The 18,326-nt window shown below is 49.4% G+C and overlaps 2 protein-coding genes, 1 long non-coding RNA gene and 1 other non-coding gene across 7 annotated transcripts; 2 read left to right on the top strand and 2 right to left on the bottom strand.

Moving 5' to 3' along the window:
* Window positions 1–21: 21 nt before the first annotated feature.
* On the bottom strand, window positions 22–4,548 carry Trmt2a (tRNA methyltransferase 2A). Of its 3 annotated transcripts, none has more exons than XM_029470341.2 (12): window positions 4,230–4,548; window positions 3,466–4,013; window positions 2,956–3,064; window positions 2,516–2,697; window positions 2,247–2,361; window positions 2,043–2,158; window positions 1,857–1,968; window positions 1,288–1,410; window positions 1,059–1,134; window positions 699–815; window positions 511–607; window positions 22–429 (listed from the first exon to the last, which is right to left on the bottom strand). In XM_029470341.2, the coding sequence occupies exons 2-12, from the start codon at window positions 3,999–4,001 to the stop codon at window positions 201–203; spliced, it is 1,812 nt and encodes a 603-aa protein (XP_029326201.1). In that variant the 5' UTR covers window positions 4,002–4,013; window positions 4,230–4,548; the 3' UTR covers window positions 22–200. The 3 variants fall into 3 exon arrangements, with proteins under 3 accessions (XP_029326201.1, XP_021040942.1, XP_085688184.1); XM_021185283.2 differs by having other exon boundaries at window positions 4,235–4,548; XM_085832058.1 differs by having other exon boundaries at window positions 4,252–4,548.
* A 239-nt stretch (window positions 4,549–4,787) lies between these two features.
* On the top strand, window positions 4,788–13,627 carry Ranbp1 (RAN binding protein 1). The gene is made up of 6 exons (XM_021185284.3): window positions 4,788–4,940; window positions 6,066–6,202; window positions 8,139–8,296; window positions 11,575–11,703; window positions 12,472–12,537; window positions 13,412–13,627. Exons 1-6 carry the CDS (start codon window positions 4,926–4,928, stop codon window positions 13,516–13,518), a joined length of 612 nt encoding a protein of 203 aa, XP_021040943.1. The 5' UTR covers window positions 4,788–4,925; the 3' UTR covers window positions 13,519–13,627.
* Window positions 12,590–12,715, top strand: LOC115029654 (small nucleolar RNA SNORA77). Its single transcript, XR_003835215.1, has one exon. It is a non-coding gene; the product is annotated as a small nucleolar RNA SNORA77 (small nucleolar RNA).
* A 349-nt stretch (window positions 13,628–13,976) lies between the features above and the next one.
* Window positions 13,977–18,273, bottom strand: LOC115029561 (uncharacterized). Of its 2 annotated transcripts, XR_015045670.1 has the most exons (4): window positions 18,040–18,273; window positions 17,220–17,344; window positions 16,050–16,886; window positions 13,977–15,909 (listed from the first exon to the last, which is right to left on the bottom strand). It is a non-coding gene; the product is annotated as an uncharacterized LOC115029561 (long non-coding RNA). The 2 variants fall into 2 exon arrangements; XR_003835121.2 differs by having other exon boundaries at window positions 13,977–16,886.
* Between the last annotated feature and the right edge of the window lie 53 nt (window positions 18,274–18,326).

Genomic DNA, 18,326 nt, shown 5'->3' with positions numbered 1-18,326 from the left:
GGCTCTGGCTCACCACAGAACTGTTAGTAAAATCAGCAATTGTTTATTCTAGAATCTGGCTGTCCCATCATTAGGACACAGGTGTTCACACTCATTGAACTGTAGTAGGCAGGCCTCACGCCTCACCAATGCTTGGTCATCCTCTGCTTACTAGGGAACTGTAAGGAGCTCCCCAGCTTTCCTGTGCTCCTATACTTCCCTTAGGATGAGAGGGAAATTTCTGTTTCCTGTGGAGTGATATCAGGAAGATTTCTTGGGGTCTGAAGGTCTTGATGCTCCAGGGCTCCTATGCCATTGGGGTGTTGTTGCATCCTCTCAAACAGGATAAGCATCTCACAGTGCGGAGTCTGTGGGAACAGGTCCACTGCCACAGCCTTGACTGGATGGAATGGGGTGCCTTTTACTCGGTTAGATGGGGCCCTGCAGAGGCTGGCGGGAGAGAGGTACCAATATTAGCCCCTCAGAAATTCCTCTAGGCAGCCACAGATGCTCTGCCCCACACACACTTACTCCACAAAGTTGCCCATGGCTGCCCTGGGGTTACAGGAAACATACAGGAGCCGCTTGATGTTCTCAGCTTTCCGGATGGCCAGAATCACCTTAGAATCTAGCAAGTCAGAGGGGGTAGTGGGTGACTATCCAACATAGATTTTTTTTTTACTTCTGGTACTGCCTCCCCCCAAATGGAAGCCACTCACGTAGGCCAGCCCGTGGAGGGTCTAGAACAGCTACAAGTTGATGGGAAGACAGTCTGCTCACCAAACCTGGCACCAGATCCTCAGCCCTGCCACAGTGGAACTCAACATTGCTCAGCTCTAGGGATAATCACAGTTCTCTATGACTATGGGCCTGCCATTGGGATGGCCTAGCAGGCTTACATAGCACACAGGCCAAAATAACTTTTGATCTGTTATTTTTGCCTGTTAGAAGTCTACAGATCTCTCAGCACCCCATTCCTCAGAAAATCCTTAATATCTCAAGGCATTGTAGGCGCAGAAATTAAAGCACACAACAGAGGTTACTACTGTTCCAGACGTGTGTGATACAAAGGTTCTCACCATTGGTGAGGGCGTTCATCCGGGCATCCTCCACAGCCTCCTGGCACAGTTCAATTCCCACTACTCTCTTCACCTTCTGAAATGGAAAGATAGATAAGCCCCATTACCCTGGTTGCTTGGGAAAGGAAGACACAGCACAACTGGTTATGTCAGTGGCAGGGTAGTAGCCTCAGCCTTCAGGTTCATTATAACAAGGTAGGGTGGTCTTACCTAGGGTTGGGAAGCTTACCGGAGCCAGAGCCAGGCCTATGGTGCCAGTGCCACAGCACACGTCCAGCACTGTACTGCCCCCATCTAGCTGTGCCCATTCCTGGATTACCGTGTAGAGCACCTCAGCAGCAGGTGTGTTTACCTGGAAATTAGTTAGTCATGGTATACTGCAGTGTAGGCTAGCATGCCACATTGCTCTGCTCCCATTCTTCCTATATACCAGTGATCTCACCCAGTCTCTTAAAAACCAAATCCTTACAACAGAGACTCCCATCAATGGGGAGTTTTGCTCCCTGACTTCACAACTTCTCCCAGGGCAACTGAGAGTGACTGCATACCTCATGCTAGAGACCTTGGACTCTCCACCCTCTATCTCCATAGGGTTTTGTTCAACAGTGAAAGTGGTTGATCCTGTTCTGGGTTCCACAGAGTGCAATAAGGCTAACTGCTAAGAGGCCAATTACTAGCAAATATCCCTTGTTATCATATACCTTATTCTGGGGCCCCCAGTACCCAAGTGTTCTCTATAAATCTTTGATGCTAGTTACTGGCTTCCCTCTGTGTTTTTGCTCACAAGGGGTATGCTACCTGGAAGAATGCATGAGGGGAGATGCGGAAGGTCAGCCCTAGCAGGTCTTCCTGGATGCACTGGTCGCCAGCCATATGCTCCAGGGGCAGGCCTTCCTGGCTGGGAGTCTTTCTATACAAGAGAAAGCAAATCTGTCAGGATCACTGGCCTGTCTGGCCCCTCCTGCCTCCACCTGGGCTCCTCACCTCTGTCCCTCCTCCACAAAGTAGAGGGAGGTCACCCCACTGGCCTTGCCTGGCCCCTCCATGAAGTGGCACACCAGGGAGGCCTTTAGTCCTGCCACCTCCTCAGAGCTCAGTTTCTGTAGTAGATGATATAAAACACCCATCAGGCTATGCAAAAGCCAACCTATACCAGACACATCCCCCAACAGGACCACCACCTGAGACCTGGGGATGAAAGTAGGCAATGGCCATGGCCTGGCCTCGGCGGCTGGTACGAACAGTCAGTTGCTTCCAGTGGCCTGTATATGTCTCAGGGTCATATGCGGAGTATGGTGTGGAACTGAAGAAACCACAAGTATACTCAGTGTGTGCCTGTCTGTCCTGGCACCTTGTCCCCTTACCCCACATTCACAACTGCCAGTGCAGGGGCCACCCTCCTTGTCCCAGATGGACCAGGGACTTCCCAGAAGCCCAGCCCCAGGCAAGGTCCCCACCGGATGAATTCCTGGAAGGCCTTCACCACCTGCTTAGTGGCCTCTGGAATGTGCACAGTGTCAAAGGGAGCTGCCACAGCACACGTTCCACCCTTGTACTTGCCAAGCCGGCAGCCAACAGTGTTGTCCTTGCCATCTACCCCAACTCCGACCAGGAATTCACATTTATTACGATATTCAGTCTGTAGGAGTGTAGTAAAGAGTCAGATCTCAACCTTCATTACCCAGCACTGGAAGAAGAAATACCATAGTGAACAAAAGACCCAGATTTGCCCAAGGGGTGACAGACAGAACAAGGTTTTACTGCTGGCTTATCAAACATTGGGAAGAAATGAAAAGCAAGAAAAAAGTCAAAGAGCATATGCATAATAAAATTGACATGAACAAGGGCAAGCGGCGCCCCCCCCCCACACACACACACAGAATGGGATTTCTCTGACCTGCTGGGGTGATGGCTTGACCCCCTCCAGGGGGCAACAAGCTTTATTGTGCTGTTGTCTCTGTAAAAGCAGCCAGGGTAGCAGGGCACGATTAGTGTTCCCAATTTCTCTGCAGGATGAAATACATCATGGTTGGATTTAACACTGTTCCCCATCCATACTGGGCAATTTCTTTGCGACCTCACTATCCCTCTGTTATGGGCCTTATGAGTTCTTTCGTTGACCACTTCAGACTGGTGGTTCTCAATCTTCCTAATGGTGCCTGTGATCCTGTAATCATGTTGGGATCCCCGACCATAACATTTTTTATTTTGTAGTTGTAATCTGCTAATGTTATGATGTAAATGTGTTTTCTGATGGTCTTAGGCAACCCCTGTGAAAGAGTCTGGTGACCCACTGGTTGAGAACCATTGACATAAACCCTGTGTGTATCCTGAATTGCTTACAAGGCTAGTGGACCAGGCCAAGAACAAAACCCAGCTCTGCTTGGGCTATCAGCACCACACTCACTTGGCCAGTTTCTGTAGCACCCGCTCACATTCCAGTCGCTTCTGCTCCAGCTGCTCAGTGTAGGGCACTGTCCACAGAGGGGTCACCACATCGGCAATTTGTGTTACTGGTGGCTCACTATCACCTTCTTGCCGCCTCTTCCTAGCCATGGGGTCAGCCTTGGGTCGGGCCAGTCGTACGCTGAGCGCACAGCCTTTCCAGAGAGCACCGTGCAGCACTCGCAAGGCCTTGTCTCGTTCAGCAGCGCTTCGGAATGTTACAAAGGCACATGGTGGCTGTCCAAAGAGTTTGATTTTGTGGGACTGTAGACCAAAACGGCCTAGAAAACGCCGGACGTCACTGAAGCTGGCGTGGCGAGGTACATTTTGGAGCTCCAGTTTAAATATTTCTGAGGTGAACAAGTCATCCCTTATGTAGCTGTAGAGCCCAGGCTGCGTTCCAGGCCCTGCAGCTGGCCCAGGCCCTTCTTCCTCTTTTTGACATAGTGGGGCCGCAGAGCTGGGTACAGAACTGGCATCCTGGCCGCAGTCCTCCATGGGCTCCGGAACCTACGTGGGAACAGACGGGCCTGGCTGAAGGCTCTAACTGGTATGACTCGCTCCCCCAAACCGCTGACAGATCTCCATTAGTGCACACTCCACGCAGCCCTGGCTTACTCTCGAGACCCAATTCTCCCCCGTCCTATCTTTGATCCGACAGTAATGACTGCTGCCCCAACCCACCTCCGCCCACCCCGTCCACATCTCCTGCACGTCTCCCTTTGCTTTACTTCCGCGGCCGGCTCACTCATCTCCTGGCTCGTCTGTTGCCCGGACCAGGGTGCTCAGGAGGACCACAGGCTCGGCCTCCCACCCAACAAGGGCGCAGATACGAGGTACGCCGCCGTGAAGGTAGACCGCAGCTCCACACAGAGGCTCAAAACTCGGGTGCTCAGAGCTGGGACTGAGGTTTGCGGATGCACTGCCCCCGAGGGCCGCACACTGCGCCTGCCTTCGGCTGGCCAGCGCACACTAGCCGCGTCTCCTCTCTCTAAGGGCTCGGCTTCCGATGACGTCACCGCCGCGCGCCGAGTCCCGACTGATCCTTCCAGGAGCCGCTCACGCCAGCGTCGGAGGCACTCAGCCTGCAGACGGAAGTGCGCGCGTGGGTCGCCGGGAGAGCGCGCTCCCCGGGCTGAGGCGCGGCCGGGCATGCGCCGCGGGCGTTTTGGCGGGAAGCGCGGGGCGGGCCGGACAATGAATGTCCGCCGTCGGAGCCAATAAAGCTACACTGGTTTTGAATCACTGCGCGTTTCCCGCCGCTGGGGTCAGGGGTCAGGGTTCGGGTCGGGGGGCGGAGGGAAGAGCGGACGGGCGGGAGACGCCGGCGCCAGACGCGGAGGAAAGGAGCTGCGACTAGCCGCCCAGAGGCCGCCGAGCCAGCGACGCCTGAGCTAGTCGAGCCACCGTCGCCGCGCCCCCATGGCGGCCGCCAAGGTACAGCGAGGCCCGGGTGGGGCAGGGCAGCCGGAGAGGCAAGGGCCGCTATGGACGGCCACGTGGGCGGCCCGCGCCTCGGCCTCCAACCCTCGCTGGCTTGCGGGTTCGGGGCCTGTCGAGGCGCCTGGGCCTGGGGTGCTCGAGGTCTTTGGGGGTCCGCGAGTGGGAGCTGCTGGCCAAGACTCCGATCTCGGGGTCTACAGGGCGGCGCGTGACCTTGTGGTCTGCGGATGAACAGCCATGCCCAAACTGGGCTCCCGGCTTCACCTGGAGACCTGGAGGTGGTCGATCTCCTCCGTCGTGGCCCACTTGTGATCTTTTCATTAGCGTCGGCAATCCTCTTTCCAGTTGCACGCAGACCCCTTCATTCATTAGGACATTCCGCCTTCGGTGGGGGAAGCTCGCGTCCCAGCGCAGGGTACAGATATTAGACGCGCGGACTCTGGGCGGGGGCGGCTTTGTTGGTGGCTCGTGTGTCGGCCGCAGCTTAGCCGCAGTGCTGAGAAACCGAACGAAAGGTTTCTGTTTCTTTATCCTGTTGAGTTAGGTAGTGAGTCTGGGATTTCTCTATATTATCAAAGCACGTGATCTTGCCAGATTTAAACATGCATGTCCTTGTAATTCTCCAAGTTGAGTCAGAATCTTTGAGCTTATTTGTCATACTTTTCCTAGCTTCTTTCGGCTTAAAATTTCAAGCTTGGGTAAAATTGCTGGAGGGATTGTAAACTAACAAGTGCTTGGATAACCCTCAGTAAAAACTGTTACGGCTGCTCTTCCTTTTGAGTATATCATGTTCTTTTTCATGGCGGGTTTTTTTTTTTTTTTTTTAACAGAAGAGGAAGTTTCTCCCAAGCTACTTTGCCAAGGACTTGGGTGTTTGTAACCCATTGATGTTTGAGTGTGTAGGAGTGTCAAAATACACTGTCTTGTTTCATGATATCCTGTGATTTTTTTTTTTTTTTTTTTTTGTGATGCTGGTTGTAAATACAATCAGATGATGTGAAAGATGAGACCAAAGGCTTAATTTCCAGTTTGGGGGAGGCATTTTCCAGATGTGATTGATGATGCCCACTGTGGACCAAGTCCACCAGCCAGCAGCATCACTCTACCTTCTCTACACAGGACAGTCACGAGGACCATGATACTTCCACAGAGAATGCAGATGAATCCAACCATGACCCCCAGTTCGAGCCAATAGTTTCTCTTCCCGAGCAAGAAATTAAAACGCTGGAGGAAGATGAAGAGGAACTTTTTAAGATGTAAGTCTGTTAAGGGGTCCTGGAAGTATCTTAGATAGGCTGACTGAGACAGAGAGAAAAAAGAGTGGACAGGAAGCAGGTCTCTGCAGGGTATTTCTTTCACATTTTGCAGTACCCCGCAACCATAGTTGGACCACTTATGTTTTCCTCTTCAATTTCTAGAGGAGCCAGCCAAGTTAGGAATTGTGTCCCTTGTATTGTTTCTCTTTCAGGTATAAGCCTTAGTGATACATTCTGGCATAGCCTCTTTGTGATTTCTATCTGGAACTGCACAGAAGAATTCTAGGGTGGCTGGGCACACTGATTTCCGTGAATTTCATGGCTTGGACCCAGCTTGATAAAGGCTGTTTTAAGAAAGTGCTTGGAGTTGTATGGTGATTAGTCTTACAATGAAAATTCAACCATTTCTCAGCCAAAAATTTTGCCTGGTACCCTGCTGCCTTGTGGCCAGTCATGTGAAGGTTGTTCCCATCACTGTTCTGTGTCACCTGGGTGTCTCCAGCAGGCTGTGGGGGCTCACACCTTTAGTCTCAGCACTTGGGAGGCAGAAGCAGGTAGATTTCTGTGGGTTGCAGGTCAATCTGGTCTATATAACCAAGTTCCAGGATTACATGGTGAGCCCTTTTTTGCTGGGTGGGGGCTCCCTTTCTTTGTTGAGCAGAGTCTTTGATTTGCTTTGCTGTCTATTATTGCCTTAACTCTATCCTCAAAGATTGAGGTTTGTTTAGCCCTTGTTAATTTTTATGTGTGTATGGGTGTTTTACGTACATTGATGTCTGCCTACACTATGTGCTAAAGGAAGCCAGAAGAAGGTAGTGACTCCCTTGGGATTAAAGTAACAAGTTGTGAGTATCCATTTGGACCTCCGGAAGAACAGCCAGTGCTCTTAACTGCAGAGCCAATTCTTCAGCTTCCAGCTCATGGTTTTGCAGATTAGAAACTATAAGATCTGAGAGTGTAGTGCTAGCAGTGGTATGAACCTCAGTCTCAACTTAATGTGGCAGTGTATCATGTAAAATCAAGAGAATTTGCTAATGTCAAATCTTCAGTTATACCTAAGATGTTTGTTAGAGGTTCTCTGCTCTGAAGGGAGGGAGGGAAGGAGGCTGCCCAAGGAGAGCCATAAGTATGCCCTTGTACTACCTAGAAGGTGGTGGTCCAGAGCTCTGATCCACAACAGTGGGTGAGGGTAGCATCTCCCTGAATTATGTGGTACTTGATTTTGTCCACTTGATGTTGAAAGTACCCCAGTGTCCTCGGTATTGTGCTAGAGACAGCATTTTGTGCCTTTGTATAAGGGCCTTTGAGCTTTCTCTTAAAGAGTTAAGTAAAGATGCAATCTTCCTGGACAAGACTGAATTTGGAGGAGAGCAGAGGCTTTGTAACGGCAAATGTGGGCTACAGAGAAAGGGTACTGGCTTGGCAGGAGAGTCAACTGGACTCGTTGCAGGTACTGGGTGACTGAAACCTGGAGGCTATAGGTTCCTTCTGACAGGAAGCTGTTGCTGGGCCTGTGGAAGATAATATTCCTAAGGCTTTATGTAGTTACAGGGCATTCATTTAGTGTGAGTAGGTTGCCCAGACAGACCTCTGTAGCTTCTTTACCTACTGTGGGCCATGTGTATTCTTAGATGTGTCTCTGGGGAAAAATCCTTAGTTATGAATATCTTTTTGCAACCTGGAATTTGTTGGGCTATTGTGCTCCCCTGGGTTTTATTTTGCCTAGTAATTCTTGGTGCCCAAAGCCCATTGAAGAAGGTTTTTGGGGAAGACACAGTGTTCAACAGTTCCCTTATGTTCAGTGTCCAAAGAACACTTTGTGGCAATTGGTCCAGGTGTGAGTTCCCTCTCTGTTAGATGAAGAACACTTTGTGGCAATTGGTCCAGGCGTGAGTTCCCTCTCTGTTAGATGTTTCCATACTGGCTTCTCTTACAGGCGTGCAAAGCTGTTCCGGTTTGCTTCAGAGAATGACCTCCCAGAATGGAAGGAGCGAGGCACTGGAGACGTCAAGCTTCTGAAGCACAAGGAGAAAGGGACCATCCGCCTTCTTATGAGGAGGGACAAAACCTTGAAGATATGCGCCAACCACTATAGTAGGTGGCCTTTCAGTCTTTGACCCTGCAAGTTTTAGGAGTTGGTTACTGGGGGGGGGGGGGGGGGAAGGCATATAGTTATGACACTTACTGAGCTTGAGTCTTTTTGTAACAAGTCTCTGAACTATGACAGTGAATTTAGGCTGTGGGCAAGATAGGTCCAGGGTGGATATAGACCTCCAGGCTAGACTTGGATGGTGATGTATGTTATCTGGGCAAGTTGGAGCTGTCCCGTGCCAAAGCTGCCATCTTTTTACTTTCTGATATGTTCTCCTCCCTCTAAGCTGTTTTCTGGGATGATATAGGAAGGGGTCAGGCTGACGAGAAGGTAAATGAGGAGGGCTCTTGGCCAGGTGTGGTCTTATGTACCTAGAAAGAGGGCTCGAAGAGCCACCCCTCCCTATTTAGATCCATCTTGAGCTGTGTAAAAGTACATGGATTTATACCCTCCTTTGACCCTGGCTACTCCTGCTCCATCATGTTCTTCTGGCAATTCCTCATCCACTCTCTCCACCCAGGACACCCTTACTGAGATCAGAAGTCCCACTTTAACTTTCTTCCTCAGCTATAGGCTGATCAACTCTTTATAACCAATCAGAAGTGAGGGAGAATAATTTTTATACATAGTTGAGATGGGAGATGCTTCAGTAATCACGACAATACCAACACCAGACTGTAACCAAATCTCTGGGCACAGTGCACAAAACCATCCTCTACTCTTGATCCTGGTAGATTCTCTAATGCAAAACTCTACATTTTCTAAACTTCAAAAAAATTTTCTTTCTTTCTTTTGGTGGGGATGGGGGTCTGTGTGTAGACCAAAGAACAATTTGGTGGAATCCGTTCTTAACACTTTCACATGAATTCTAGAATCATACTGGGTTGCTGAGCGTACATAGCTAGTGATTTTTTTTTTTTAAACTTGTCCAGGGCAGGAATCTGTTCAAAATCTCATTTCTCCAGAGATAGTCTGGTTCAGACGGGCAGCGGAGGAAGGCACAGCGTCATATTTGGAAAACAGATTGATTGATTGATTGATTTAATGAGTACACTGTAGCTGTCTTAAGACACACCAGAAGAGGGCATCAGATCTCATTACAGATGGTTCTGAGCCACCATGTGGTTGTTGGGATTTGAACTCAGGACCTCTGGAAGAGCAGTCAATGCTCTTAACCACTGAGCCATCTCTCCAGCCCCATAGCTAGTGATTTTTATCTGCTGAACACATTTTTTCTTTCCTTTGTGTGTGCATGTGCCGTGGCTATGGCAGCTGGGTGGGGGGGCTTGTAGGAGCCGGTTCTCCTCTCACCTTGTGGTTCTAGGGATGGCAATGATGAGGCCTGTAGAGTGCCTTTACTGAGACAGTCTACAGACTGCCTTTCTACAGGCTACTACTAGCCCATCAGGATCTTTTGTCCTGGGTACATAGGCAGATGATAGGTAAGATCAGGGTATAGGACTTAGTAGGTGGTTTGCTGAGGCAGGGGCATGAGAGCGATCTTTGCCCTCCCTATCACACAGTTGCCTCAGTCTTAGTCCCAATTTGGAGCATTCTCTGGGGGTGGAGAGGGAATCAAGGTGCTCCCAAAGCCTGGCTAGCAAGTAGCCTCTGCAGTCCTCTTCATCTGGGCACCTGGGTGGGACTCCTTGTCTCATGCACCCCATTGGTTGTGGGTCAAGGTTGGGTGTTGATTAGTCACTGTTCTGTGGCTGTGATGAGACATCATGACCACAGCCACTCATAAAAGGCATTTAATTGGTGTCTGGCTTACAGTTTTAGAGGGTTAGTTAGTCCATTATCATCATGGCAGGAAGCAGATAGGCACGGCCCTGGAGCAGTAGCTCTGTAAGAGCTTTACATCCTGATCTGTAGGCAGCAGTTGGAAAGAGACCCTGGGCCTGTGGCATCAGCTTTTGAAATGCATAGCCCACCCCTAGTAACATTATTCTTTCAATAAAGCCACACCTACTCCAACAAGGCTGCTCCTAATCCTTCCAAAAGGTTCTACCTAGAACCAAGCATGCTATTCTGAGCCTCTGAAGGACATTCTCATTCAAACCACAGGCATCAAGTGAGGTATGGGGAAAGTAAGAATATGGTTAGTGTACAGTTCCTAAGACCACTGTTGGCCTGGTGTAGCTCAGATCTCTTGAGTTCCAACTTTAGCTGTCATGTGTGGTCAGAGGGCCTCTCTGAAACCCTAGAAATACTGCCAAGGGCACAGGGACCAGTGGCTGGGCATATATACCAGTAAGTGATATTTTAGAGGATCAGACAATCAGTGGAGGACAGCTATCTGTCAGTGTTTAGCTCTCCCTTGGTTCTGTATAGGACCTGAGGAATTCAGAATAAATATGTCTTGAGTCATGACTTATTTTCCATGACACACTCGTGTTTGTCATAGGATTCTGGTACCCGTTGCTTGTGTTCTTCCTGGACTATAGCAGGCTAGATAGTAATGTGGTGATAGCCCTGCTTTCAGCCTCTGTGTTCCCAGCTTTCAGTCAGCCAGGTTCGTGCTGGTGTGGGCATGTGTTTGTAGCCATCTGTTGGTCACCCTAGGAAAGTTTGAGCTGGAGTAGCTACCTTTAAAACGTCAGCAGACAGCCTGTGCTTCAGGGTCTTGAGCTTGCTCCACATAAAGATTGTTCTGGTTTTAAGCAGATGTGGTTTGCATCAGGTGTAGAGTTGTGTAGGCCTGCATTTAAAAATTCCTCTCCAGGAGTGGAATAACTACATTTCTTTTAAGATTCTAATGACAAGTCAAGGTGTGATGCCACCAAACTGTATTCTGGGAACCGATGAGTTTATTGGACTTTCTTAAAGAACAAAGGTGAGGGGTTATTCATAGGGGTATTGGTGCTCCTTACCCCATCAGGCTGTACCTGGAAAGCTTTGACTTAGCAGGGATGATGGCTCCTCAATAGGTAAAGCCCCTCCCACACCCTTAGTCTTTGCCAACCTAACTCTTTATCCCCTCCTGGAGGAGAGCACATGCACTTAGGGCAGAATTTCACACAACCAGTGATAGGATACTCAGGTGGGGTTTCTGACCCCTTCTGACCTTGAGGGGATATAAAGAGCCAAGCCCAGTTTGCAAGTGGGCATAGTCGAGTACTTCAGTATGGTGGTTGCTTGGCTCAAGGTAGTCAGGTACAACAGCCTGGATCTCAGATTTTACACTCCATGTTGGCTGAAGTGGGTTCCCTCTCTTGGTGAGCAGGTTGGTGCGGGCTGGGTGGTTTGGCCATTGTCCTCACAGGCTTCTCTCCCCTAGTTACACCAATGATGGAGCTGAAGCCGAATGCTGGCAGTGACCGAGCCTGGGTCTGGAATACCCACGCAGACTTTGCTGACGAGTGCCCCAAGCCTGAGCTGCTCGCCATCCGCTTCCTAAATGCTGAGAGTAAGCAGAACTTGCCCGCCCAACTGTGGGTCGCCTGCTGGGCAGCTGATGTTAGCCCAAAGCATGCAGAGCCTCTGAAATTCTAGGGGTCTGTATAAACAGTTGTTGCATCCAGTTGACTCCCATCAGGTGTGTGGAACCAGAGACACACCCTAGAGTTTCCTCCTGCTGCTGCTTCTGCTTGGTTTCTGGTTCCTCAAGACTGGGACACTGGTGTCCCCTACGGACGCTTAGGCACCTGTACCAGCAAAGACTGCAGAAATCTGCAAGCCCTGGCTGATCTCTCTTCCATGGGGGAATCTTTCTAGTCTGAATTGCCACAAAGCTGTGCCCTGGGGATCATGGAGAGTCAGCAGGTACCATGGCAAATGCCCTAGTGGCTGGTACTCTTGTGAAAGTGAGCCTTGCCCTTGGTCTTGGAGTATAATGTGTATCTGGTAGCCCTTCCAACATGAGTAGAGCCTATAGTAAGAAGAGCTTTGACCCTTGGTTGTCTGATTGTCATAGACAGATAGCTGAGCAGAGTCAATGGCATTAAACAGTCAGAACTTGTCACTGGGGCTGTGCATGGTAACGCATGCCTTTAATCCCAGCGCTTAGAAAGCAGAGGCAGATGGGCATCTTGAGTTCCAGGACAGCCAGGGATATGAAGCAGGATCCCATCTAGAAAAAATGCCACTGAGGACCATGAATTGACTGACACTTCAGAATTTTAGGATATTTACTACTTTGAGAACTTTCAGACACTAGTCCCTTCTCTTTTTACAGATGCACAAAAGTTCAAAACAAAGTTTGAAGAATGCAGGAAAGAAATTGAAGAGAGAGAAAAGAAAGGTGATGTGGTGCCCCGGGGGTGATGAGGGTGGGTGGGTTGTGGAGCTTCCCTGCAGATTCACTCTGCACCTGGCTGCAGCTCCAGTCTGGTGCTTTTTCCATCTGCCAAAGAAACAGTCCAGAGTGCTGTGGCTGCCTCTGCCTATCAGAGGCAGTGCAGCTGCCTGGGGACACAGCCTGATGCCTTCCTTGTAGGCTTTGGCCTCACATTGGCCTCTTAGCATTTGTGGTCAGTTTCAGGTACAGAGCTGAATTACAGCTCTTTGGAACCCAACAGCAGTTTTTTTTTTTTTTTTTTTTTTTTTTTGGTTTTTCGAGACAGGGTTTCTCTGTGTAGCCCTGGCTGTCCTGGCACTCACTTTGTAGACCAGGCTGGCCTCGAACTCAGAAATCCACCTGCCTCTGCCTCCCGAGTGCTGGGATTAAAGGCGTGCGCCACCACGCCCGGCTCCAACAGCAGTTTTGAAAGGGCTTTTAAGATATATTCCTTGTGCCAGGTGTGGTGGCACATGCCTTTAATCCCAGCACTCGGGGGACAGAGGCAGGTAGATTTCTGAGTTTGAGGCTAGCCTGGTCTACAAAGTGAGTTCCAGGACAGCCAGGGCTGCACAGAGAAACCCTGTCTTGAAAAACAAAACAAACAAACAGATTTCTCATTTTCTCAACAAAGTCTGTTTTCTGTTCTTCTGGGACAGATGGGGCCTGGGTTAGTAAGTGACCACACATCACCAGCAGCTTGCTGGACCCATCTGGGGAGAGTGGTGGGTGATGCTTGGGGAACAGGTCGGCCCTCTGCACTAGGTGAGTGCCAAGAGCAGTGCAGTCTCACAGCCATACTTCTCTGTTGTCTTACTGCAATTGCCTGTTTTTGCAGGACCAGGCAAAAATGATAATGCCGAAAAGGTGGCCGAGAAGCTGGAAGCCCTTTCAGTGAGGGAGGCCAAAGAGGAGGCTGAAGAGAAGTCTGAGGAGAAGCAATGAATCACTCTGTCTTTTTCCTTTCCGTTTCTTTTTAAAATTTGCCCTACCCTTTAAGGTTTGTTTTTCTGTTTTGTTTTTACAAGGGACTTTATAAAGAACTGAATTCCAATCTTCAGGTTGTTTTTTTGTTTTGTTTTGTTTTTTTTAAACTTTTTTTTCTTCCAAGTTTTGACACCATTGAACATGACTTCAGAAATCCATTCCCCAGTCATGAAAATGTACTGTGCTAACTTTCTTTTCCATAGTGGAAACACTTATTTATAGTCATCAAAAATAGTGAATAAAAAATGCCTTTGAAAACCTGGACCAGCTGACAAGGCTATGTGAGGGGTGGGGAAGGTGTCTATGCCTGGAGCCCTCCTTGGCCACCTGTGTACCAGCCTGATTTTCTCTTAGGAGAAAACCAGTTTGTCAAAATGGTGTGTTCTTCTGTGGCTCTTAGGGACCAGATACTACGGTACCGGCTGGTGCTGGAGGCCACAGGGTGTCTGTGTGTGGCTGCAACTGGCATTCAGGGCCAAGGTGGGCTGCTTCCTTGCTGCTAGAACTATTGCTTTGTGCTGTTGTATAGGGTGTGTGTGTGAGAGAGAGGGGTGAAGGGAGACTATTAAGTGCTTTCATCTTGGTGAAGGGAGGTGGTAGGTAGCTAAACATCTGGCTATAGGAAAAACTGGTTTTGATTGGCTGTGGTTAATAGAGTAGCTCCAAGCTCAGTGGAGGGAAAGGCCACCATGGTACTGTGCCATAGTGTAACTGAGTCTAGCCCTACACTCTCCTATTGGAAGCCATTAGATGCCCCAACACATCTTCAAATAGCACTCTAGAAGTTTGGACCTTGAATTCTAAACTCAGCACTGTTAGGATTAGGGACTACTTGAATAAAACCTGCCTTATGTGGGGTTAGAGAAATGGCTCATCAGTTATGAATGCTTACTGCTTTTGTAGAGGATTTGAGTTCAGTTTTAAGCTCACAATTAACTGAAGCTTCAGAGAATTAGGCACCTTCTTTCTAGGCAAATCAAATGATAATGTGCATATATACAGACAGGCAAACGAAAGCCCTGACCTGACTCATTGTGGGCTCAGGAGCTTCGGCAGCCCCATCTCTCACAGGGCAAAGAGCCATGGTGGGGTCTGAGTGCATTAACAGGACCTACTCTTGCTTTGTAGCAGACTGCCAGTAACACCTACCAGAGTCTGGCTATTTATCTGTTGACGCCCGCCTTACTAAACTGACCCTATTATGTCTGACCTTGTCCTTTGCAGGGTGTGCTTACAAATGCCTGCCTGCCTGCCTGCCTTTCTCCTTTCCCCTCCCCTTTTCTCTCCTCCCTCCAGCTTTCTCCTTCCTTCTCTTTTTTTATTTTTTTTATTTTTGAGACAGGGTTTCTCTGTGTAGCTCTGGCTGTACTTGAACTCTCTCTGTAGACCAGGCAGGCCTCAAACTCAAAAGATCTGCCTGCTGGGATTAAAGGTGTGTGCCACTACAGTCCAGTTTAAAGCTTTAAAAAAAAATTTAGCATTCAAAGTCAGTTTTCATGGTGACATTTCCATATAGACATATTGTACTTTATCATATTCACACCTCCCCTCATTGCCCATTTCTGTGAAAGTACCTTTTCATTCCCCAAGCTGGTCTCTAAAAGCCAACTAAAGGCTGTTTCTTGGTTTTCTCCATCCCAGGAAGAGATATGTATATGCAGTGGGGCCTGATGTAGTAGAATCGAGACATTGGCTACAGGTGGCCTTCAGTGTACTTCTTGGAAGAACTGTCCACGGGCCCTGGACTGAGGATTCAGGTTCAAGTACCCTTTACCTTGTAGTAACAGGCAAATGAACCTTTGAGTTGGGTAAATGCCCTTAGGGAGAGGACTTTCTAAGTAGGACGTCTCTTCCTATGACCAGTGTTTGGCATTTCTCCCCATGTATCTGGCAGTAGAGGAGGATGGCTGTGATGGCTCTCATGGCATAAATCCTGGAGTCAGACCCAGAAGGTTTCCTTCTATTCTGCAAATACAGAAACCCCCCTCCAAACTGGCTAAGGGACACTGCGGTCCTGTGCTCAGGTTGTATTCTGATGTACATTCAAGGAAGAGGTTCATACTATAGATGGTGTAGCCAAGGAAGACATCCATTGCTTCAAGTCTTGAGTGCCCCATTGACAACAGTTTGGAGGACATCAACAGGTACCTAGCCTGGTAGTATATCCTGAAGCAGAGACAGCCAAGTAGGGTGGAGTCTTAACAGGCTTTAAGACTGTAAGAAACAGATGTATCGAGCGTGGTGGTGCACGCCTTTAATCCCAGCACTCGGGAGGCAGAGGCAGGCGGATTTCTGAGTTCGAGGCCAGCCTGTTCTACAAAGTGAGTTCCAGGACTATACAGAGAAACCCTGTCTCGAAAAACCAAAAAAGAAAAAGGAAAAAGAAACAGATGTAGTACCCTCTTATCCATGGGGGCATTCCAAGACTCCCAGTAGATGCTGTAAACTTAAGGGGGTGCCAAGCCCTGTGTGTTACTGTGCATACACACCTGTGGCAAGTTTGGAAGTTGACATAGTGGAAGGTTCACAGTAATGAAGCTAGATACACTGCAATAGAATCAGGGATATGGTACAGGCACAGGTTCCTAAGTTCGCTTCACAGGGCCTCTGGCATCACTGCTGCTGCACTTTGGGGATACTGAGACACAAGAAAGCTACAGGGTGTCAAATGAGGAAATAGGGAAGCTGAGGAGTTCACACCCAAGGCTGATGAGAGCAGCATAGTACAGTTATTAAATGGCTAGTGTGAGATAGCCTCATAGCCCAGGCTGGCCCTGAACTGGCTGTGTAGCTGAGGATAACCTTGAATTTAAGATCCTAAGCCCTGAGGTGCCGTGCCTTAATAGGCCAGCATTCTACCAAACTGTGCTGCATCCTGACCATTTTAGTTTGTTGTTACATAGCTTGGCTAGCCTAGAATTCACTATGTAGACCAGGCTGGCCTCAAACTTAAGATCCACCTATCTCTGCCTCTCCTCTGCTGGGATTAAAGATATGTACCACCACATCCAGCTTTTTAGCTTTTGAGATGAGTTTCACTGTGTAGCCAAGGCTGGTAGTCTCCCTGTCTCTTCCAAGGGCTGGCATTACATGAGTCACCATACCCAGCTAATCGTACACAAATCTGAATTATTTATGGACTTCTATTTAATAACTGGGCTGTGGGTAGCTGAAAGCATGGGAAGTCAGCGCTGATGAGGGGAGTGCTGCTTTATACCTCCATCTCAGTCTCTCCACTGCGCTGGCTGCCACTCTACATTCCTGTTTCAGGCCCTCTTCGACTCTCCTAGGCTGTGTTCCAGTGGCTCCTTGCTGCCTTGCCAGCCCTATTCAGGAAGAAAGGTACCATATCACTCTGGGCTCTGGCCTCAGCCGCTACATCTGCCCCACCTAAAACTGTTCTGAAGTCTCCACGACCAGTGTTTGCTATTTTCCTACGAGACTGTGGCAGTAGTGTGGCTGCCTTGGTACCCTACATACAACATGAGAGTAGACTTAATCCCAAAGGAACTCTGCAGTGGGGGAGCTGTGAGTCATGGAGCCTCCTGTGGGCCCTAGAGGTTCTGAGCGTTCTATGTTAGGAGCTGTAGGACAAGATTAAAGTCGGGTGAATTTAACTGAACTGTGTGCCTAATGCAGAGGGCCAGCTGGATACTTACCTGAGAGCCGAAAGGAGTTTGTATCCACTCTGCTCTCCACTGTGAGGTCACATCACTGCTATCTTATCAACACTGGAAGACCCTGAGCTACGTCTTCTGGCATGGAATGACCAACAGGCAGAAATCTAAGAGAAAATCTATCACTGTTTATGCTGTTGAAAAGCTGTTTCTACATTAAGGCACTCAACCCTGAGCTGTGGGCGATCCAAGGAGTCCCAGGCCTACAAGCAGTGTTGTAGGGAGGAAGTGGCTGCGGGACTCTGGGTTATGGCTCTACAGAAGGAGATAGCAGCAACCAAGGGAAGAAGGCTCCCACTATCTTGGTCTGGGGAGGGGTGGACGATGGAGAAGAGCCTCCGGACTGGGGGCGGCTCTGGGGGAATCTCCAGCCAGCACCCTGTCCAGGCCCTGAATAGGCTTCCAAAGTAAATGTTGCTGCCTTGTGGAGTGGCTAAGGCAAGCAGTGGAGTTTGACCACGTTCTTACTCAAAACATTAAAACTGATCTGCTAGGGGAAGCCAATGCAGATGCCTGCAGCATCCTTAGAGGGCCGGTCCACCTTAAACAGCTGCGTCCTGGCGCGGGCAGGTGGGCTTGCTTGCGGGTGGTGAGCATGCGCAGCCTTTCTAGTCAAGGCCAGAGCAGGGTACAGTCTCTTTCCCTAGGACATCAGCCTTCCAAAGGTGTTCCTAGGTCACTTACACACGGCCTCAATCAAGCCTGCGGCCTGAGCCAGGACGCAGAGGAACTCGGTGACCTAACTCTTAGTGTGTGGAGGGCTGAGAATTGGCTAAGGTTTGGATAACCATGATACCCCTACCTTGTCATAGAAATCTCGCTCACACCCCAGTGACTGCCAGGGGACCTTCAGCCTGTCCCGGGACTGTGATTGGAGAGCATGTAGGCCCAAGAGAGCTCCCGGGTTAGGGCCTGCGGTAGCAAGGAAAAAAAAAAAAAAGAAGGAAAGAAAGAAAGGAAGAGACAGACAAGAAAGAGAAAAAGAACATGCTTCCCGTTGTCCCGTCGGTCCAGATGGGCGCTGCGCGTGCGTGGGGCGTCGGGCTACCCCGCAAAAGAGGAGTTGGCCGCCCGGCGCTCCACCCTCAG

This window comes from Mus caroli, unplaced genomic scaffold (genome assembly GCF_978045245.1).
Source record: "Mus caroli unplaced genomic scaffold, Mus_caroli_1 scaffold_17, whole genome shotgun sequence".
Taxonomy (NCBI): Eukaryota; Metazoa; Chordata; class Mammalia; order Rodentia; family Muridae; genus Mus; species Mus caroli.
This window is presented reverse-complemented; position numbering and strand designations above follow the sequence as displayed.

Coding starts and splice junctions, on each gene's coding strand:
- Trmt2a (XM_021185283.2), bottom strand. CDS start 4,255: ATGAGTGAGCCGGCCGCGGAA. Junction 2,698..2,955: donor TCAAGCCATCACCCCAGCAG/GTCAGAGAAATC, acceptor ACACTCCTACAG/ACTGAATATCGTAATAAATG. Junction 1,969..2,042: donor TTTGTGGAGGAGGGACAGAG/GTGAGGAGCCCA, acceptor TCTCTTGTATAG/AAAGACTCCCAGCCAGGAAG.
- Ranbp1 (XM_021185284.3), top strand. Junction 6,203..8,138: donor GAAGAGGAACTTTTTAAGAT/GTAAGTCTGTTA, acceptor CTTCTCTTACAG/GCGTGCAAAGCTGTTCCGGT. Junction 12,538..13,411: donor TGAAGAGAGAGAAAAGAAAG/GTGATGTGGTGC, acceptor CTGTTTTTGCAG/GACCAGGCAAAAATGATAAT.